Source organism: Pseudochaenichthys georgianus, unplaced genomic scaffold, assembly GCF_902827115.2.
Source record: "Pseudochaenichthys georgianus unplaced genomic scaffold, fPseGeo1.2 scaffold_1453_arrow_ctg1, whole genome shotgun sequence".
Taxonomy (NCBI): domain Eukaryota; kingdom Metazoa; phylum Chordata; class Actinopteri; order Perciformes; family Channichthyidae; genus Pseudochaenichthys; species Pseudochaenichthys georgianus.
In genome coordinates this window covers 15,606-34,190 of record NW_027262306.1, presented here as the reverse complement: position 1 = coordinate 34,190, position 18,585 = coordinate 15,606, and the positions used below count along the sequence as shown (strand labels likewise).

The window sequence follows — 18,585 nt, the reverse complement described above, 5'->3', positions numbered from 1 at the left end:
CAAGGGGATTACTGGAACTCCTCCAGGTTGCAGATTGTTTAGGTATCTAACGGTTGAAGAGGATGAGAGTGGCTCTGATGGTGTGTTCTCTCTCACCCTCTGCACGGTGCTTTGGGAGGAGGCGGCCATCTGAGACGTCACGATCGTCTCGGTTTTCTTCACCGGCACGGCTTCCTCACCTGCAGCGGGAAACAGAGAAACACTTTCATTAGATTTCTGACGCAGGGGAAGTCGACACAGGTCAGAAACATAGCTGGTTATCTTCGACCAAAAACACATTTAAACTCTCAAAGTTTTAAATTAAAGGAGGTCAACTTTTATTTTGTCGATAAAATTCGGAAATGCACAATTTATAGAAATTGTTGGTAATAAATATATAAACTTGTATTTGTGTCTAGGCTAACAGTGTCCCTGCTACATGTCTTTATGCTAAGCTAGGCTAACAGTGTCCCTGCTACATGTCTTTATGCTAAGCTAGGCTAACAGTGTCCCTGCTACATGTCTTTATGCTAAGCTAGGCTAACAGTGTCCCTGCTTCATGTCTTTATGCTAAGCTAGGCTAACAGTGTCCCTGCTACATGTCTTTATGCTAAGCTAGGCTAACAGTGTCCCTGCTTCATGTCTTTATGCTAAGCTAGGCTAACAGTGTCCCTGCTACATGTCTTTATGCTAAGCTAGGCTAACAGTGTCCCTGCTTCATGTCTTTATGCTAAGCTAGGCTAACAGTGTCCCTGCTTCATGTCTTCATGCTAAGCTAGGCTAACAGTGTCCCTGCTTCATGTCTTCATGCTAAGCTAGGCTAACAGTGTCCCTGCTTCATGTCTTTATGCTAAGCTAGGCTAACAGTGTCCCTGCTTCATGTCTTTATGCTAAGCTAGGCTAACAGTGTCCCTGCTTCATGTCTTAATGCTAAGCTAGGCTAACAGTGTCCCTGCTTCGTGTCTTTATGCTAAGCTAGGCTACTGTTAGAGTTTCCACCTGCTTTCCATCTTTATGCTAAGCTAGGCTAACAGTTTCCCCCTGTGGTGTCTTTATGTTATGCTAGGCTAACCTTTCCCCCTGTTTCCCTTCCTTATGCTAAAATAGGCTAGTCTTTCCCCTTGCTTCATGTTTTTATGCTAAGCTAGGCTAACCTTTCCCCTTGCTTCATGTCTTTATGCTAAGCTAGGCTAACCTTTCCCCCTGTTTCCCGTCCTTATGCTACAATAGGCTAATGATGTCCTGGGTGCTCAGAGATCAAACTAAAACACCAGGTACTGTATATCTATAGATCTACAGTTCTCTACATGTCTGTGTCCTGTTGCCGGGCCGACTCCCTCACCTTGCACCAGCAGCTCGCAGGTGGAGGTTGCTCTTCCGCTGCTGTTGGTGGCGGTGGCAGAATAGTTCCCAGAATCCTCAGGGAAGGCCTCAGCGATCAGCAGGCTGTGCGTCTCGCCCTCCGTCAGGATCCTGAAGTCTGGCGAGCTCTGGATCTCCGCCCCCTCCCTGAAGAACTTCACCTGGGGGAGGGGGATACCTGAGACTCTGACGTCCAGCCTCACCTGGCTGCCCTGCAGCACCGTGGAGCTCTGGAGGCGGAGCAGGAAGCTGGGAGGGGCTGTCTCCGCTGGAGGGGGGGGGATATCATTAATTAAACTGGGGCTCCAATCACTGCACCGTCAAACATCACTTCCTGCCATTCTAGGACTCAGACACTGGGACCAGTTGGAGGAGACAGGTCTCAAGATGCCACGTGTTTCAAAAAGTGTGAGCACCAAACAAGAGTCAGACCAGATGCTCAGGACTTCTGCTACTTCAACCCAAAGAGATCTCACACATCGGTCTCTTGCTGGAACACACTGCAGAGCGAAGCAGTTGATCTGTGACTGAGCGTGCTCCCGTTAAGGAAAGCTATGCCGCAGCAGCTGCTTCTATATCTGTTTTATCACAGGGTGAAGAGCCAGCTCTCAGCGAGGACACATTTAGACTGACGCTCACCAACACAATGCATAACTTCACTTCATGTCTCTGCGTGGCTCTGTGGTTGGTTGATGTCTTTTGTGTGACCTTTGTGTCTCTGTGTTGCTGTTTTGTGTCTTTGGGCTTTTATTTGTTGTCTTTCCTCCTTGTATGTTCCTTTGTTGTGTCTTTAAGGTCTTGTTTTTGTGTCTCTGATGTTGTTTCATGTCTCTCTGTGGTCAATTCCTGTCTGTTTGCAGTCATGTTGTGACTCTTTGTAGTTCCCTGCCTCTCTGCTGTAGCTTCCTGCCTCCCTGCAGTAGCTTCCTGCCTCTCTGCAGTAGCTTCCTGCCTCTCTGCGGTAGCTTCCTGCCTCTATGCGGTAGCTTCCTGCCTCTATGCGGTAGCTTCCTGCCTCTCTGCGGTAGTTTCCTGTCTCTCTGCTGTAGCTTCCTGTCTCTCTGCAGTAGCTTCCTGCCTCTCTGCAGTAGCTTCCTGCCTCTCTGCAGTAGCTTCCTGCCTCTCTGCTGTAGCTTCCTGCCTCTCTGCGGTAGCTTCCTGCCTCTCTGCAGTAGCTTCCTGCCTCTCTGCTGTAGCCTCCTGTCTCTCTGCGGTAGCTTCCTGCCTCTCTGCGGTAGCTTCCTGCCTCTCTGCAGTAGCTTCCTGCCTCTCTGCTGTAGCTTCCTGTCTCTCTGCAGTAGCTTCCTGTCTCTCTGCGGTAGCTTCCTGCCTCTCTGCGGTAGCTTCCTGCCTCTCTGCGGTAGCTTCCTGCCTCTCTGCAGTAGCTTCCTGCCTCTCTGCAGTAGCTTCCTGCCTATCTGCAGTAGCTTCCTGCCTCTCTGCAGTAGCTTCCTGCCTCTCAGCAGTAGCCTCCTGCCTCTCTGCTGTAGCTTCCTGCCTCTCTGCAGTAGCTTCCTGCCTCTCTGCTGTAGCTTCCTGCCTCCCTGCAGTAGCTTCCTGCCTCTCTGCAGTAGCTTCCTGCCTCTCTGCTGTAGCTTCCTGCCTCTCTGCTGTAGCTTCCTGCCTCTCTGCAGTAGCTTCCTGTCTCTCTGCTGTAGCTTCCTGTCTCTCTGCAGTAGCCTCCTGCCTCTCTGCTGTAGCTTCCTGCCTCTCTACAGTAGCTTCCAGCCTCTCTGCTGTAGCTTCCTGCCTCTCTGCAGTAGCTTCCTGCCTCTCTGCAGTAGCTTCCTGCCTCTCTGCTGTAGCTTCCTGCCTCTCTGCGGTAGCTTCCTGCCTCAGGGGATCCAGCCTCACCTGTGACGAGTAGTTCTGCGGTGCTGGTGGCCTGTCCGGCTCCGTTGGTCGCTCTGACGGAGAACCTCCCACTGTGTGCGGCGGTCACAGTAGGGATCCTCAGAACAGTATGGCCATCGCTGAACGAGATCTGAATGCCGGGCAGAACGGCGGAGGAGAGAACCTGGCCATCACGAAACCAGCTCACCTCAGGAACAGGAGAACCTGCAGAGAACCCGAACCAGGTCACTTAATGCATCACTGCTACAGGACATCGTTAGCCTAGCTTAGCACAAACACAGGAACGGTAGGGAACTGCTAATATATAAAGATAAAAAAGGATGAGTAAACGTCTCAGCTTGTGTATCCAAATAGAAACCTGCTGCATCCTGAAGAGACGCAGAAGCAACTGATTATTATTTAAAGCGTATTGGTCAACGATTTTGAAATGAAAGCTAACACTAGCTAGCATGGAAATCTGAACTGTATGTAATGTGCCGTTATGCACATTACATACAAGGGCTATGAGAGTTATCAGTAGTGTTGGATATCTTGAACACACTAATGTATTATTTTTGAAGGCACACATATTGAAGTTCATTGATCTGGTTAATTTAAAACGGCACACATCATGTCCAGAGCCAGACATCATCTTTAGAAACACTGTTCGTAGACAGAGGGGGGGGTATCATCTGAGAGGAAAGCTACATTTAACTCGAGGTCAGAAGAACTCTGAGAAGTATGAGTTCAACAACCTGTGGGGTGACTTTAGAGAATGCTTTGGAGCAGGAGTTCAAACAAAGCGTAATTCAGTTTAAAGGATGCACAGAAACACTTTTCGGAAACTATGAGAATGAAGGCGATTGAAGATGAGAAAGTATTGTATATATAAATGTAAATGTAAGTAGGAAAAACTTGCATAATGATTTAAATGACAATCACTGATCAAGTAAGGGGTGGGATTAATAAGCATCTGTTCCTCCTGCTCCCTTTCGGACACATGATTTATTGTTATTATTAATATGAAGACTTGTTTTTTTTCTTTTGTTGAATATACAAATATTACCATGAATGTGTATAAATATTATAATACTGTATTATAACAATACGGCATTCTGTTTTTCACATTTGTTATGTGTTAATCTGTTGGAAATAAAGACTGAAATCTGAACGATGACGAGTCTTCCCCAGATGTCTGCTGTCCTCAGGGAGCAGGCCACCGGCGGTAACGTGGATATCTCTGTGTGTGTCTGACGAAAAGCGTCTTTCAGCTTCAGGAAGAGCGCTATAACAATCCTGTGTGTTGTGATGATGATGATGATGACGATGATATGTGAAGGTTTCTCACCGCTGACTTGAGCCTGGAACGTCGCGGCACTACCCTCTAGTGCCACGACGCTCTGCAGCGGCTGCAGGAACGTCGGCGCCTGTGTTGACATGTTGGTCGGCACCCTGCAACACAAACAAACAAACAAACAAACGGTCAGAGGGAAGTATAAACAAGAACTCTGCACATTTACTCCGATCAGAAACAAACATACTGGCTTCATGGCTTTAAACCTCTGTAATACACCTATATAATAATAACAATTATTAAAAGGATTGTTTTCTTCAATTTGTATTGTTTCATTTTAAAATAGGGCAACAGTGACAACAATCAATTTAAATGGTGTTCTGATAATAATACATCCAGCATTAGCTATTTATAACACATATCTATTGCTGTACATCACACTAGCCAATTAAGAAGTCCCACCAGCCAATTAAGAAGTCACACTAGCCAATTAAGAAGTCCCACCAGCCAATTAAGAAGTCACACTAGCCAATTAAGAAGTCTCACCAGCCAATTAAGAAGTCACACTAGCCAATTAAGAAGTCCCACCAGCCAATTAAGAAGTCACACTAGCCAATTAAGAAGTCACACTAGCCAATTAAGAAGTCAATTAAGAAGTCACACTAGCCAATTAAAAAGTTACACTAGCCAATTAAGAAGTCACACTAGCCAATTAAAAAGTCACACTAGCCAATTAAGAAGTTACACTAGCCAATTAAGAAGTTACACCAGCCAATTAAGAAGTCACACTAGCCAATTAAGAAGTCAATTAAGAAGTCACACTAGCCAATTAAAAAGTTACACTAGCCAATTAAGAAGTCACACTAGCCAATTAAGAAGTCACACTAGCCAATTAAGAAGTCACACTAGCCAATTAAGAAGCCACACTAGCCAATTAAGAAGTCACACTAGCCAATTAAGAAGTCACACTAGCCAATTAAGAAGTTACACTAGCCAATTAAGAAGTCACACTAGCCAATTAAGAAGTTACACTAGCCAATTAAGAAGTCACAATAGCCAATTAAGAAGTCACACTAGCCAATTAAGAAGTCACACTAGCCAATTAAGAAGTCACACTAGCAAATTAAGAAGCCACACTAGCCAATTAAGAAGTCACACCAGCCAATTAAGAAGTCACACTAGCCAATTAAGAAGTCACACTAGCCAATTAAGAAGTCAATTAAGAAGTCACACTAGCCAATTAAAAAGTTACACTAGCCAATTAAGAAGTCACACTAGCCAATTAAGAAGTCACACTAGCCAATTAAGAAGTCACACTAGCCAATTAAGAAGCCACACTAGCCAATTAAGAAGTCACACTAGCCAATTAAGAAGTCACACTAGCCAATTAAGAAGTCACACTAGCCAATTAAGAAGTTACACTAGCCAATTAAGAAGTCACACTAGCCAATTAAGAAGTTACACTAGCCAATTAAGAAGTCACAATAGCCAATTAAGAAGTCACACTAGCCAATTAAGAAGTCACACTAGCCAATTAAGAAGTCACACTAGCCAATTAAGAAGCCACACTAGCCAATTAAGAAGTCACACCAGCCAATTAAGAAGTCACACCAGCCAATTAAGAAGTCCCACCAGCCAATTAAAAGTCACACTAGCCAATTAAGAAGTCACACTAGCCAATTAAGAAGTCACACTAGCCAATTAAGAAGCCACACTAGCCAATTAAGAAGTCACACCAGCCAATTAAGAAGCCACACTAGCCAATTAAGAAGCCACACTAGCCAATTAAAAGTCACACTAGCCAATTAAGAAGTCACACTAGCCAATTAAGAAGTCACACTAGCCAATTAAGAAGCCACACTAGCCAATTAAGAAGTCACACTAGCCAATTAAGAAGTCACACTAGCCAATTAAAAAGTCACACTAGCCATTTAAAAAGTCACACTAGCCAATTAAAAGTATATATTTTTAAACAATTCTAGTAAATATTTTTTGCAGTACACAAAAACGAACACAGGGGGGAGCTCTTTGACTTAACACTGCGAACAGGAGCATGCTGGGACATAAACAAATCACCATGGAGGAAGTCATTACACAGAGTTTACTTTGTGATGCAAGTCAAAACTACATCTCTGTAAATCCAACATGAACGACTTCAAACCAGCTTCATTTCCAAACAGAGCAACGCTATGTTCCACATGTTTACGCCCGATAACAGACTCTCACCGGCATCTCCCCACGAGCAAACGGGTACAAAGAATACATGACATCAAAGCGTCACGACACAGATGAAGATAAGCAGAGCATTCATTATGCACATATTCGCCCCCTTGTTTAACACCTGCTGCCTACATTACCCACAATGCAACTCACCAATACAAGCTTCTTCCACACTAACTCTCCATGATAGTAAATGAAACGCTCTTAAATATATGTCTATAAATCCATGATATCAGGCGGGACAGGACGTCTGTGCTGACGAACAGCAATCACGTACTGAGAAGTGGACTTTATAGGAAACTGAACGTGATGGGAAGCTAAGACTGTTATATATTCAGCTCCAAACAAGAAGTAAAGACAGCTGAGATCTGCCCCTTCCACCGAGGTCTTCAAAACCGGCCTTAAGACCCTCTTCTTTCGGCAGGCCTTCCAATACATTTTGAGCATGGTACACCTGGAGTACTGCCATTTTTATCGCTATCTCCGACTTTTATTTTTGTACTCTATTTTATATTTTATTTTTTGATTTCTTATTATTATTACAATTATTTGTTTAATCTCTCAAAGTGTATCAGTATCCCTTGTTGTGAAGCACTTCGAGATTTGTCTTGGCAGATGAGAAGCGCTATATAAATTAAATATATTATTATTATTATTATTACTGTTTGGTGAACAAGGGAACATTTCCTCTTGATCTGCTTTTAGTGCTTTACAATTCAAATAAATAAAATGTATTATGATTATTATCTTCTATACATGAGATTCACTTCCGGGCAAAAAGTGCGGCTCCGCCCACTTTAGGGGGAACAGCGCTGTCACCTGAACGGCGATCGAGCCTGAAGCCACACAGCTCGTTCTAATGTTGGAGGAGCAATAAACGACAGCAGCTTTCTGGCATGTCAAACTATTTAACTCGCTCGTGAGAGTAACAGCTGGCGAGGTTACCGCCTCGCCTACTGATTTTAATGTAACCATATATCCAGCCCGATCGTCGGTTCCAATGATTGAATGTAATGGTTTGCCTGACTGGCCGTCGTCACCGGGCTCTTTGAAGATCCACACATCCACGGTTTTCACGGATTGTCAAAAACCTCTGAATGTGTATCGACAGCCGTTCAGACGACGCTTTGTTTTCCCCCAGAAGTGGGCGGGGCCGTAATTGTTGCCCGGAAGTGACGCAGGTGTTGCTCTCATCTATTGGACGTACACTGGGAAAGGGAACAGTAAGTCTCTGACGTGCAGACACACTGTCTGTTCATATAAAACCGTACCAGTTTATTCTATACTTTAAAACATCCTACTTGTGTTTGTACCACGGTGAACGTATCCGTTTGTATTATTCATAACGTAATCTCTAAGTCTCTGGACTCTGAACTGTTGCTTGATTCCCAGTTCGGGACCAATTAAGACATTCTGATTATCAACAACCTGTTGGTTTACGATGGATGGTTTGGTCAATCCCATTGGTTCAAAGTAACTCGGAAAGTGTCTTTAAAATATCCAAACATGTTCAATTTAATGAAAATGAGATCTTTATCTCACAGATCTAGAACAGCCTCACAAGTCAGACAACGGTTTCATTCAAGTCAATCTTTTGAGTTCTGGGAGTTAATGCAGGTCCGGTTGTGAAGCCCTTTGGATACATGTGTATATAATAACAGAACTATTTCATGTTAAGCCTCATTTAATGTTATTTTCACGGGTTGTAATCCTTTGGGGCAATTCATGCTAACATTAGATCGTTTTTTCTCCAGAGCTTTTATCAATGTTGGTCGGATTTAGCAGATTTGTTCTTTACATTACATTTAGCTGAGGCTTTCATCCAAAGAGACTTACAGTAAGTGCGTTCGACCAACAAGACACAACCTTGAAGAAAACAGAATCATAAAGTACATCAGGTTTCATAGAGCCAAACATCTCAAGTGCTACTCAGCTGGCTTTAGAGGAGCCAGCCCTTTGTTAGTATATAAGTGCTTTGTTAGCAGTTCTATCGCTCGAAGTGGAGTCGAAAGATCGAGTCATATTTGATGTTGACGCTGCCCTCTGGGATCCAATCCTTACTGAATGGTTTGAACACAAGGCCGTGATAAACCAGGTCCGCAGGTCTACTCAAGATGTGGGTCGTAACTCTACTTTAATGCTGCTGACGGACTGAACTGGGAATAAGACCTTGTTGGTTAGAAACTGTGGTCTTGACCATTTGTCAGGATCTGCAGACCCCCTGCTGTGAGGGGAAACAGCTGATCTGCAGACCCCCTGCTGTGAGGGGAAACAGCTGATCTGCAGACCCCCTGCTGTGAGGGGAAACAGCTGATCTGCAGACCCCCTGCTGTGAGGGGAAACAGCTGATCTGCTGACAGACACACCATCAGGTCTGTTGGGGGGGCTCCACAGGGTCTGATGACCCCCCCTGAGCTCAGGGCGGATTAAACACCTGTTTAACCCTGGAGGGGGGGGGGTCACTCATAGGCTGCTTCAAGAGGGGCCTACAGTTCGCACTGGGTGTACTAGCTGGAGCTTTGAGCTAAGTCTGTCCTCTGGAAACAACGAGAGCAAGTTCAACGAACAGCCACTTGCTCTCTGTTGACACGAAATAACTTGTTTCTGGAAAACTAAATCTGATCTGTTCAAAAACAAACTAACTTTATTCCATAAAAACTGAGAAATACTAACTTTGTTCTATGAAAACTGACAAATACTAACTTTGTTCTATGAAAACTGACAAATACTAACTTTGTCTTTAAAAAAACGTTGTTTGGTAAAAAATAACACAAAACCGGTCCTTTAGAAACGACATCGTGTAGTCCCAAGTCCCAGAACAGACGGACAGGAAGTGGACAAACCAAAGCATGTCAAATGTATGGTCTGATCCCCCCCGGTGAACTGGTTGAGTCCGGTTTGAACCGTTTGGCCTCGACTGCATTCGATCGTCCAGGTCCGTCAGAGAATCACCATTACGTTGTGAATGCAGAATCAGCACAATTCATATTTCCATAACCGTTGAAAACAACATTTATAACTTCTGACGCAGCGTTCCGACGCGCTCGTCTCCGACGCGCTCGTCTCCGCCCTGGATTTGGTAAATATGCAAACTAATGGTTCCTGGTTGGCCCAAAGCTGCGGAGCAAGCGTCCATAAGATGAGGTAATCGTCACTTTACATGTTCCGCTGCAAGGACCTTTCAATGGTGTTTTAATTATATTTCTATTTTGAGATGTTTACATTTTAGAATTGTTTATTTCTACTCTTTGAATTTCTACTTGTTGCTGAAATGCGAAAAAATCCCAAATTCTGGATCAATACAGAACTTCTTATCTTTATTATTATTATTATTATTGTGGGACGGCATGCCTCCTTTCCTTAGTGAAGGATGCTCCAGTGTTTCCTTTTCTAATGGAGGTAAAAAAGGAAGCATTGAAGCAGATTTTCTCCACAAGAATCCACAAGTTCCTATAAATGTTACACACACACGTATATTTATACACACACACGTATATTTACACACACACACGTATATTTATACACACACACACACGTATATTTATACACACACATCATTAGATGCGTGTCTTTGTAGTGCAACTTACGAAACTCATAGCCTTCTACAAACACACAGCAGGTGAAGAGAAGACATGCTAACGTGCTAACGTATTCTGTGTTATTAGCACGTCCAGATGATGCTCTGAAGTTAGCTGGAGATCATGCAACGATGCGTTTTAGGTGAAGGGAGCACTGCTTTTAGAATGCCTTTAAAAAACTGGTTTGAACCAGCTGAACCTACATCCTGGGTATCAGAGGAAGTAGAACCCCTCCGTGAGTCCCTGAACGCCTCATCACACCGATCTGGTTATAATCTGCAGCCGTTAAATCTGTGAGTCCCTGAACGCCTCCTCACACCGACCCGGTTATAAACTGCAGCCGTTAAATCTGTGAGTCCCTGAACGCCTCATCACACCGACCCGGTTATAATCTGCAGCCGTTAAATCCGTGAGTCCCTGAACGCCTCATCACACCGACACGGTTATAATCTGCAGCCGTTAAATCTGTGAGTCCCTGAACGCCTCCTCACACCGACCCGGTTATAAACTGCAGCCGTTAAATCTGTGAGTCCCTGAACGCCTCATCACACCGACCCGGTTATAATCTGCAGCCGTTAAATCCGTGAGTCCCTGAACGCCTCATCACACCGACCCGGTTATAAACTGCAGCCGTTAAATCCGTGAGTCCCTGAACGCCTCATCACACCGACCCGGTTATAAACTGCAACCGTTAAATCCGTGAGTCCCTGAACGCCTCATCACACCGATCTGGTTACAGCTAAATGTAATCTGATGACTCCGCCGCCTGAACACATCACAGTTTATTAATACTGCGTTATTAACAACGAGTAGTTATAATTAGCATATCTAATAATACTCAGCATTGTCAGGACGCCTTAAAGTACTTGGTATACCTTTGTTCTTAATACCCTTCTCCTGGTTTGAGGGTTTTACTTTTGGACGTTGTGGTTCTTCTGTGTCTCTCAGTCTCTAAATAAATGGTATGTTTTCTCGTGGTTCCAGATGCACCCCACCTCTCCTTTGAGCCTTCCTTATGTTCAGTGCTGCATGGAGACATCGAGTACGGTCATGAGCTCATGGTACATGTGCCTCTCCTCCCTGGCTGTATCTGTTATCCATCACCACGGTAACCCTGCTGGTCCACATGAAGGAACGGCCGTACGATGATACACACTAACCACCATGTTTCATAAAGGCGCAGACCGTGTGCTTTGGGTGCTTGGAAGGAGACTTTATGAGGAGAACTAAAGCAATGAGCCGATAGATGGAAAGACGAATACATGACTTTATTTCAACGCTGCTTCAAATTCACATCGGACTCTCGAGAAGTAACTTCAGACCAAATGAAACTCATCACACATCTCAGTCTGCACTTTAGAAGCCAGCGTACCAGTATACACCCCAGACAGGCCAACAGCTGTTCAAGCCCCTCCAAAATAAAAGCTTCAGTGAAGAATCCCCCCTGTCTGACACTTCATGGGGGGGGGTGATCTAACACAGGACACCAAACTCTAAAAATAACACCCCCCCCCCCAGCCACACCTCAGCTTGACTGACAGCCAGCATGTGGCAGCAGGAGAACTGATAGCCCTGCTGCCGATTCCCTTAAAAAGCCATCAGAGGAGCCGATGCTATCAGCGGCTATTCTGGGACGTCCCGTTATACCCTTCGGCTGGAGCCCAGCGGAGACCCTGAAGTCCTCAACGCGTCTGCAAGGGCTCCTAACTGTGAGAGAGGAACTCTGGAGGACTTTAAAAAATAAAAAATCTCACTTACTTGTCTGCACAAGGATGCCTGGGGGGCCCGGCGGGGGGCTGCTCTTCAGGAGGCAAAGCTCTCTATCCAGAACATGTAGTTTCACACAATCCGAAAGGGAGAAAGGTTGAGCCGTGAAGACGCCCGGGTACTAAAGACAGCAGTTCTACCAGCCGAGGCGTCCAGGCTGGGAACGCTGACTCTGCTCAGGCCGGGCAGCGGGGGGCCGGGGGCTTTATAGTGCAGTGACATCACAGCGGGCGGGGCCTGCCATTGGTCAGCCTGCTGCAGGGACTCATGGGAGAACAGGGGGCCGGTTTATGCAACTCATCACACACGTATCCATCATGCCACATTCACCGTTATAAAACCATTGATATCCTTCATGTCCCTGTTGAGCTGCCGGGTCAAACTGGGTACAAAGGGCTGTTTGATATATGACAGCGTGTGCGAGTCCTCGAACAACATTAAGACATTAGCGTTCCCTCAGCAAAGCTTAAAGAACAGTACGGTAACTACGGTAACCGCTGAACCCTGACCGCAGCTTTAGAACCTTTTAAGCACTTTCAAACTAAAGATCGTCATAAAGGAAAGTGTAGAAAAGAGGATGTTCATTCAGAGACATTAAAGCTAAGTGTTAACCAGAGGTTTAAAGCAACTAGTACATGTATTCAAGTATTTTGCACTTAAGTACTTTTTTGTCATATTTGTACTTTACTTAAGTATTTCTTCATACTTCTACTGCACTACATGAGTACAACTTTAAAATAAATAAATAACATAAACGTGATCATTTAAATACTGATAGCTTCAATACTTTTATTAAAAAAACGTTTTTAGCACTAATTCAGATTTTAACTGAGAAAATATTAACTAAAGTTTGGGAACATTAATGAATACAACCCACATCAGTGTCCCTGATATGCAGAGTGAACTATTGTCGAGGTTTGATGGATTACAATATTATAAAGACAGAAAAGTGAAGATAAATACTGTATATTTACCGTTTCCGTTATACAGGTGAACCTAACCTCATTGAAAGACTTTTAAAATATGAATTATATTTGAATGGAGAAAGAGATTTCTTACAGCATCATTGAGTCCACAGACAGCGGGTCAATAGAGGTGTAAAACACGACTTTAATAACATGTGTTCAACCTCTTCCATCCTCCCTAGCAACAGCCATTCATTAGCTTAGCATCAGTCTGTTATCATAACAACCTCTGAACCGTCAAGATTGACCAATCAGAATCGAGTATTCAACTACGTGTAATAAGTAACTTTAATGTATATTTATAATGATAGTTTTCAAAGGTTTTTCTTAATAAAAGATATACAAGGCGTTTTACTTGATCTAAATGAAGCTAAAGAAACATGTGAACTTTAACCACTAATCCCTGACTACGGGTTTAGTCGTAGCAACGGTCATTACTTAGCTTAGCATCGGTCTGTTATCAAGTATTAACGAAGCCCTTTCCCGGGTCCAGCTTCCAGCCAGCTTCCAGCCCGCTCACCTGCCAGAGAGCAGGAGGATCCGGAACACATCCTCCTCACGTGTGGAATATAATGTTTGATTCTTCCCAAACGTGTCCCCATCGACAGCTCCGTGAAAAAGATATCATATGTTTAGAGATTAAACTCTTCATCCATTACTTTATCCATTAGCTGCTCTACCTGTGGATCCGTTCCAGTTTCAGCCATCTCCCCATCACTCTGAGAGCTCGTGAAGTTAGAAAATAACATTGACGGATCAATAAGTCAAACACAAAGCGATCTGAAAACATGAACGAAGTCTCCTCACCTCCACAGCAAAGGAGACAAGGAGCTAGGGACCGTCTGCAAAGTGCAACCCCGAAACATGAGGAAACACACATTCAATCCCAGGTGTTACTGCCGTGTGCGTGTGTGTGTGTGTGTGTGTGTGTGTGTGTGTGTGTGTGTGTGTGTGTGTGTGTGTGTGTGTCTCAGGTGTTCCCAAAGAGGAGCTGCAGCCCCACCTCTGAGTGAGACTGTTAAATAGTTATAACAACTAGGCCTACAATATTTAGGTACTTGTACTTCTACTACAGTTCAGATGTACATGGTGTACTTCTACTCTACAGTTCAGATGTACATGGTGTACTTCTACTCTACAGTTCAGAGGTACATGGTGTACTTCTACTCCACTACATGTATTTAATACCTTTAGTTTCTTCACAGATGAAGGATGTGAAATCTAACCAAGAGTTGAATCAGACTTTAGTTCCACCTGGAGTGAATCCACCAGCTACCCTGCAGTCTACAAAGTACTTCAGACTAGCTGCACCTCCACCAGCTACCCTGCAGTCTACAAAGTACTTCAGACTAGCTGCACCTCCACCAGCTACCCTGCAGTCTACAAAGTACTTCAGACTAGCTGCACCTCCACCAGCTACCCTGCAGTCTACAAAGTACTTCAGACTAGCTGCACCTTCACCAGCTACCCTGCAGTCTACAAAGTACTTCAGACTAGCTGCACCTTCACCAGCTACCCTGCAGTCTACAAAGTACTTCAGACTAGCTGCACCTCCACCAGCTACCCTGCAGTCTACAAAGTACTTCAGACTAGCTGCACCTCCACCAGCTACCCTGCAGTCTACAAAGTACTTCAGACTAGCTGCACCTCCACCAGCTACCCTGCAGTCTACAAAGTACTTCAGACTAGCTGCACCTTCACCAGCTACCCTGCAGTCTACAAAGTACTTCAGACTAGCTGCACCTCCACCAGCTACCCTGCAGTCTACAAAGTACTTCAGACTAGCTGCACCCTCCCCCAGCTACCCTGCAGTCTACAAAGTACTTCAGACTAGCTGCACCTCCACCAGCTACCCTGCAGTCTACAAAGTACTTCAGACTAGCTGCACCTCCACCAGCTACCCTGCAGTCTACAAAGTACTTCAGACTAGCTGCACCTCCACCAGCTACCCTGCAGTCTACAAAGTACTTCAGACTAGCTGCACCTCCACCAGCTACCCTGCAGTCTACAAAGTACTTCAGACTAGCTGCACCTTCACCAGCTACCCTGCAGTCTACAAAGTACTTCAGACTAGCTGCACCTCCACCAGCTACCCTGCAGTCTACAAAGTACTTCAGACTAGCTGCACCTCCACCAGCTACCCTGCAGTCTACAAAGTACTTCAGACTAGCTGCACCTCCACCAGCTACCCTGCAGTCTACAAAGTACTTCAGACTAGCTGCACCTCCACCAGCTACCCTGCAGTCTACAAAGTACTTCAGACTAGCTGCACCTCCACCAGCTACCCTGCAGTCTACAAAGTACTTCAGACTAGCTGCACCTCCACCAGCTACCCTGCAGTCTACAAAGTACTTCAGACTAGCTGCACCTCCACCAGCTACCCTGCAGTCTACAAAGTACTTCAGACTAGCTGCACCTCCACCAGCTACCCTGTAGTCTACAAAGTACTTCAGACTAGCTGCACCTTCACCAGCTACCCTGCAGTCTACAAAGTACTTCAGACTAGCTGCACCTTCACCAGCTACCCTGCAGTCTACAAAGTACTTCAGACTAGCTGCACCTCCACCAGCTACCCTGCAGTCTACAAAGTACTTCAGACTAGCTGCACCTCCACCAGCTACCCTGCAGTCTACAAAGTACTTCAGACTAGCTGCACCTCCACCAGCTACCCTGCAGTCTACAAAGTACTTCAGACTAGCTGCACCTTCACCAGCTACCCTGCAGTCTACAAAGTACTTCAGACTAGCTGCACCTCCACCAGCTACCCTGCAGTCTCCAAAGTACTTCAGACTAGCTGCACCTCCACCAGCTACCCTGCAGTCTACAAAGTACTTCAGACTAGCTGCACCTCCACCAGCTACCCTGCAGTCTACAAAGTACTTCAGACTAGCTGCACCTCCTCCAGCTACCCTGCAGTCTACAAAGTACTTCAGACTAGCTGCACCTCCACCAGCTACCCTGCAGTCTACAAAGTACTTCAGACTAGCTGCACCTCCACCAGCTACCCTGCAGTCTACAAAGTACTTCAGACTAGCTGCACCTCCACCAGCTACCCTGCAGTCTACAAAGTACTTCAGACTAGCTGCACCTTCACCAGCTACCCTGCAGTCTACAAAGTACTTCAGACTAGCTGCACCTCCACCAGCTACCCTGCAGTCTACAAAGTACTTCAGACTAGCTGCACCTCCACCAGCTACCCTGCAGTCTACAAAGTACTTCAGACTAGCTGCACCTCCACCAGCTACCCTGCAGTCTACAAAGTACTTCAGACTAGCTGCACCTCCTCCAGCTACCCTGCAGTCTACAAAGTACTTCAGACTAGCTGCACCTCCACCAGCTACCCTGCAGTCTACAAAGTACTTCAGACTAGCTGCACCTTCACCAGCTACCCTGCAGTCTACAAAGTACTTCAGACTAGCTGCACCTCCACCAGCTACCCTGCAGTCTACAAAGTACTTCAGACTAGCTGCACCTTCACCACCTACCCTGCAGTCTACAAAGTACTTCAGACTAGCTGCACCTTCACCAGCTACCCTGCAGTCTACAAAGTACTTCAGACTAGCTGCACCTCCACCAGCTACCCTGCAGTCTACAAAGTACTTCAGACTAGCTGCACCTCCACCAGCTACCCTGCAGCCTACAAAGTACTTCAGACTAGCTGCACCTCCACCAGCTACCCTGCAGCCTACAAAGTACTTCAGACTAGCTGCACCTTCACCAGCTACCCTGCAGCCTACAAAGTACTTCAGACTAGCTGCACCTCCACCAGCTACCCTGCAGCCTACAAAGTACTTCAGACTAGCTGCACCTTCACCAGCTACCCTGCAGTCTACAAAGTACTTCAGACTAGCTGCACCTTCACCAGCTACCCTGCAGCCTACAAAGTACTTCAGACTAGCTGCACCTTCACCAGCTACCCTGCAGTCTACAAAGTACTTCAGACTAGCTGCACCTCCACCAGCTACCCTGCAGTCTACAAAGTACTTCAGACTAGCTGCACCTCCACCAGCTACCCTGCAGTCTACAAAGTACTTCAGACTAGCTGCACCTCCACCAGCTACCCTGCAGTCTACAAAGTACTTCAGACTAGCTGCACCTCCTCCAGCTACCCTGCAGTCTACAAAGTACTTCAGACTAGCTGCACCTCCTCCAGCTACCCTGCAGTCTACAAAGTACTTCAGACTAGCTGCACCTCCACCAGCTACCCTGCAGTCTACAAAGTACTCCAGACTAGCTGCACCTTCACCAGCTACCCTGCAGTCTACAAAGTACTTCAGACTAGCTGCACCTCCTCCAGCTACCCTGCAGTCTACAAAGTACTTCAGACTAGCTGCACCTTCACCAGCTACCCTGCAGTCTACAAAGTACTTCAGACTAGCTGCACCTTCACCAGCTACCCTGCAGTCTACAAAGTACTTCAGGACTCAAATGCACGACCTCTGTTAGGAACCTTGGCTCAATAGCTTGGAGGACTCAAATGCCCGACCTCTGTTAGGAACCTTGGCTCAATAGCTTGGAGGACTCAAATGCCCGACCTCTGTTAGGAACCTTGGCTCAATAGCTTGGAGGACTCAAATGCACGACCTCTGTTAGGAACCTTGGCTCAATAGCTTGGAGGACTCAAATGCCCGACCTCTGTTAGGAACCTTGGCTCAATAGCTTGGAGGACTCAAATGCACGACCTCTGTTAGGAACCTTGGCTCAATAGCTTGGAGGACTCAAATGCCCGCCCTCTGTTAGGAACCTTGACCCAATAGCTTGGAGGACTCAAATGCCCGACCTCTGTTAGGAACCTTGACCCAATAGCTTGGAGGACTCAAATGCCCGACCTCTGTTAGGAACCTTGGCTCAATAGCTTGGAGGACTCAAATGCACGACCTCTGTTAGGAACCTTGGCTCAATAGCTTGGAGGACTCAAATGCCCGCCCTCTGTTAGGAACCTTGGCTCAATAGCTTGGAGGACTCAAATGCCCGCCCTCTGTTAGGAACCTTGGCTCAATAGCTTGGAGGACTCAAATGCCCGCCCTCTGTTAGGAACCTTGACCCAATAGCTTGGAGGACTCAAATGCCCGCCCTCTGTTAGGAACCTTGGCTCAATAGCTTGGAGGACTCAAATGCCCGCCCTCTGTTAGGAACCTTGGCTCAATAGCTTGGAGGACTCAAATGCCCGCCCTCTGTTAGGAACCTTGGCTCAATAGCTTGGAGGACTCAAATGCCCGCCCTCTGTTAGGAACCTTGGCTCAATAGCTTGGAGGACTCAAATGCCCGACCTCTGTTAGGAACCTTGGCTCAATAGCTTGGAGGACTCAAATGCCCGACCTCTGTTAGGAACCTTGGCTCAATAGCTTGGAGGACTCAAATGCACGACCTCTGTTAGGAACCTTGGCTCAATAGCTTGGAGGACTCAAATGCCCGACCTCTGTTAGGAACCTTGGCTCAATAGCTTGGAGGACTCAAATGCCCGCCCTCTGTTAGGAACCTTGACCCAATAGCTTGGAGGACTCAAATGCCCGACCTCTGTTAGGAACCTTGACCCAATAGCTTGGAGGACTCAAATGCCCGACCTCTGTTAGGAACCTTGGCTCAA

At 46.0% G+C, this 18,585-nt stretch overlaps 1 protein-coding gene across 1 annotated transcript; it reads right to left on the bottom strand.

Annotated features, from left to right (window-relative positions):
• Window positions 1–51: 51 nt before the first annotated feature.
• On the bottom strand, window positions 52–12,196 carry LOC117441064 (palladin-like; the record flags this gene model as incomplete). The annotated part of the gene is made up of 5 exons (XM_034077260.1): window positions 12,025–12,196; window positions 4,523–4,626; window positions 3,196–3,399; window positions 1,322–1,609; window positions 52–179 (listed from the first exon to the last, which is right to left on the bottom strand). Coding segments are annotated over exons 2-5 (711 nt in total), but the record flags the coding sequence as incomplete, so codon positions are not given.
• Between the last annotated feature and the right edge of the window lie 6,389 nt (window positions 12,197–18,585).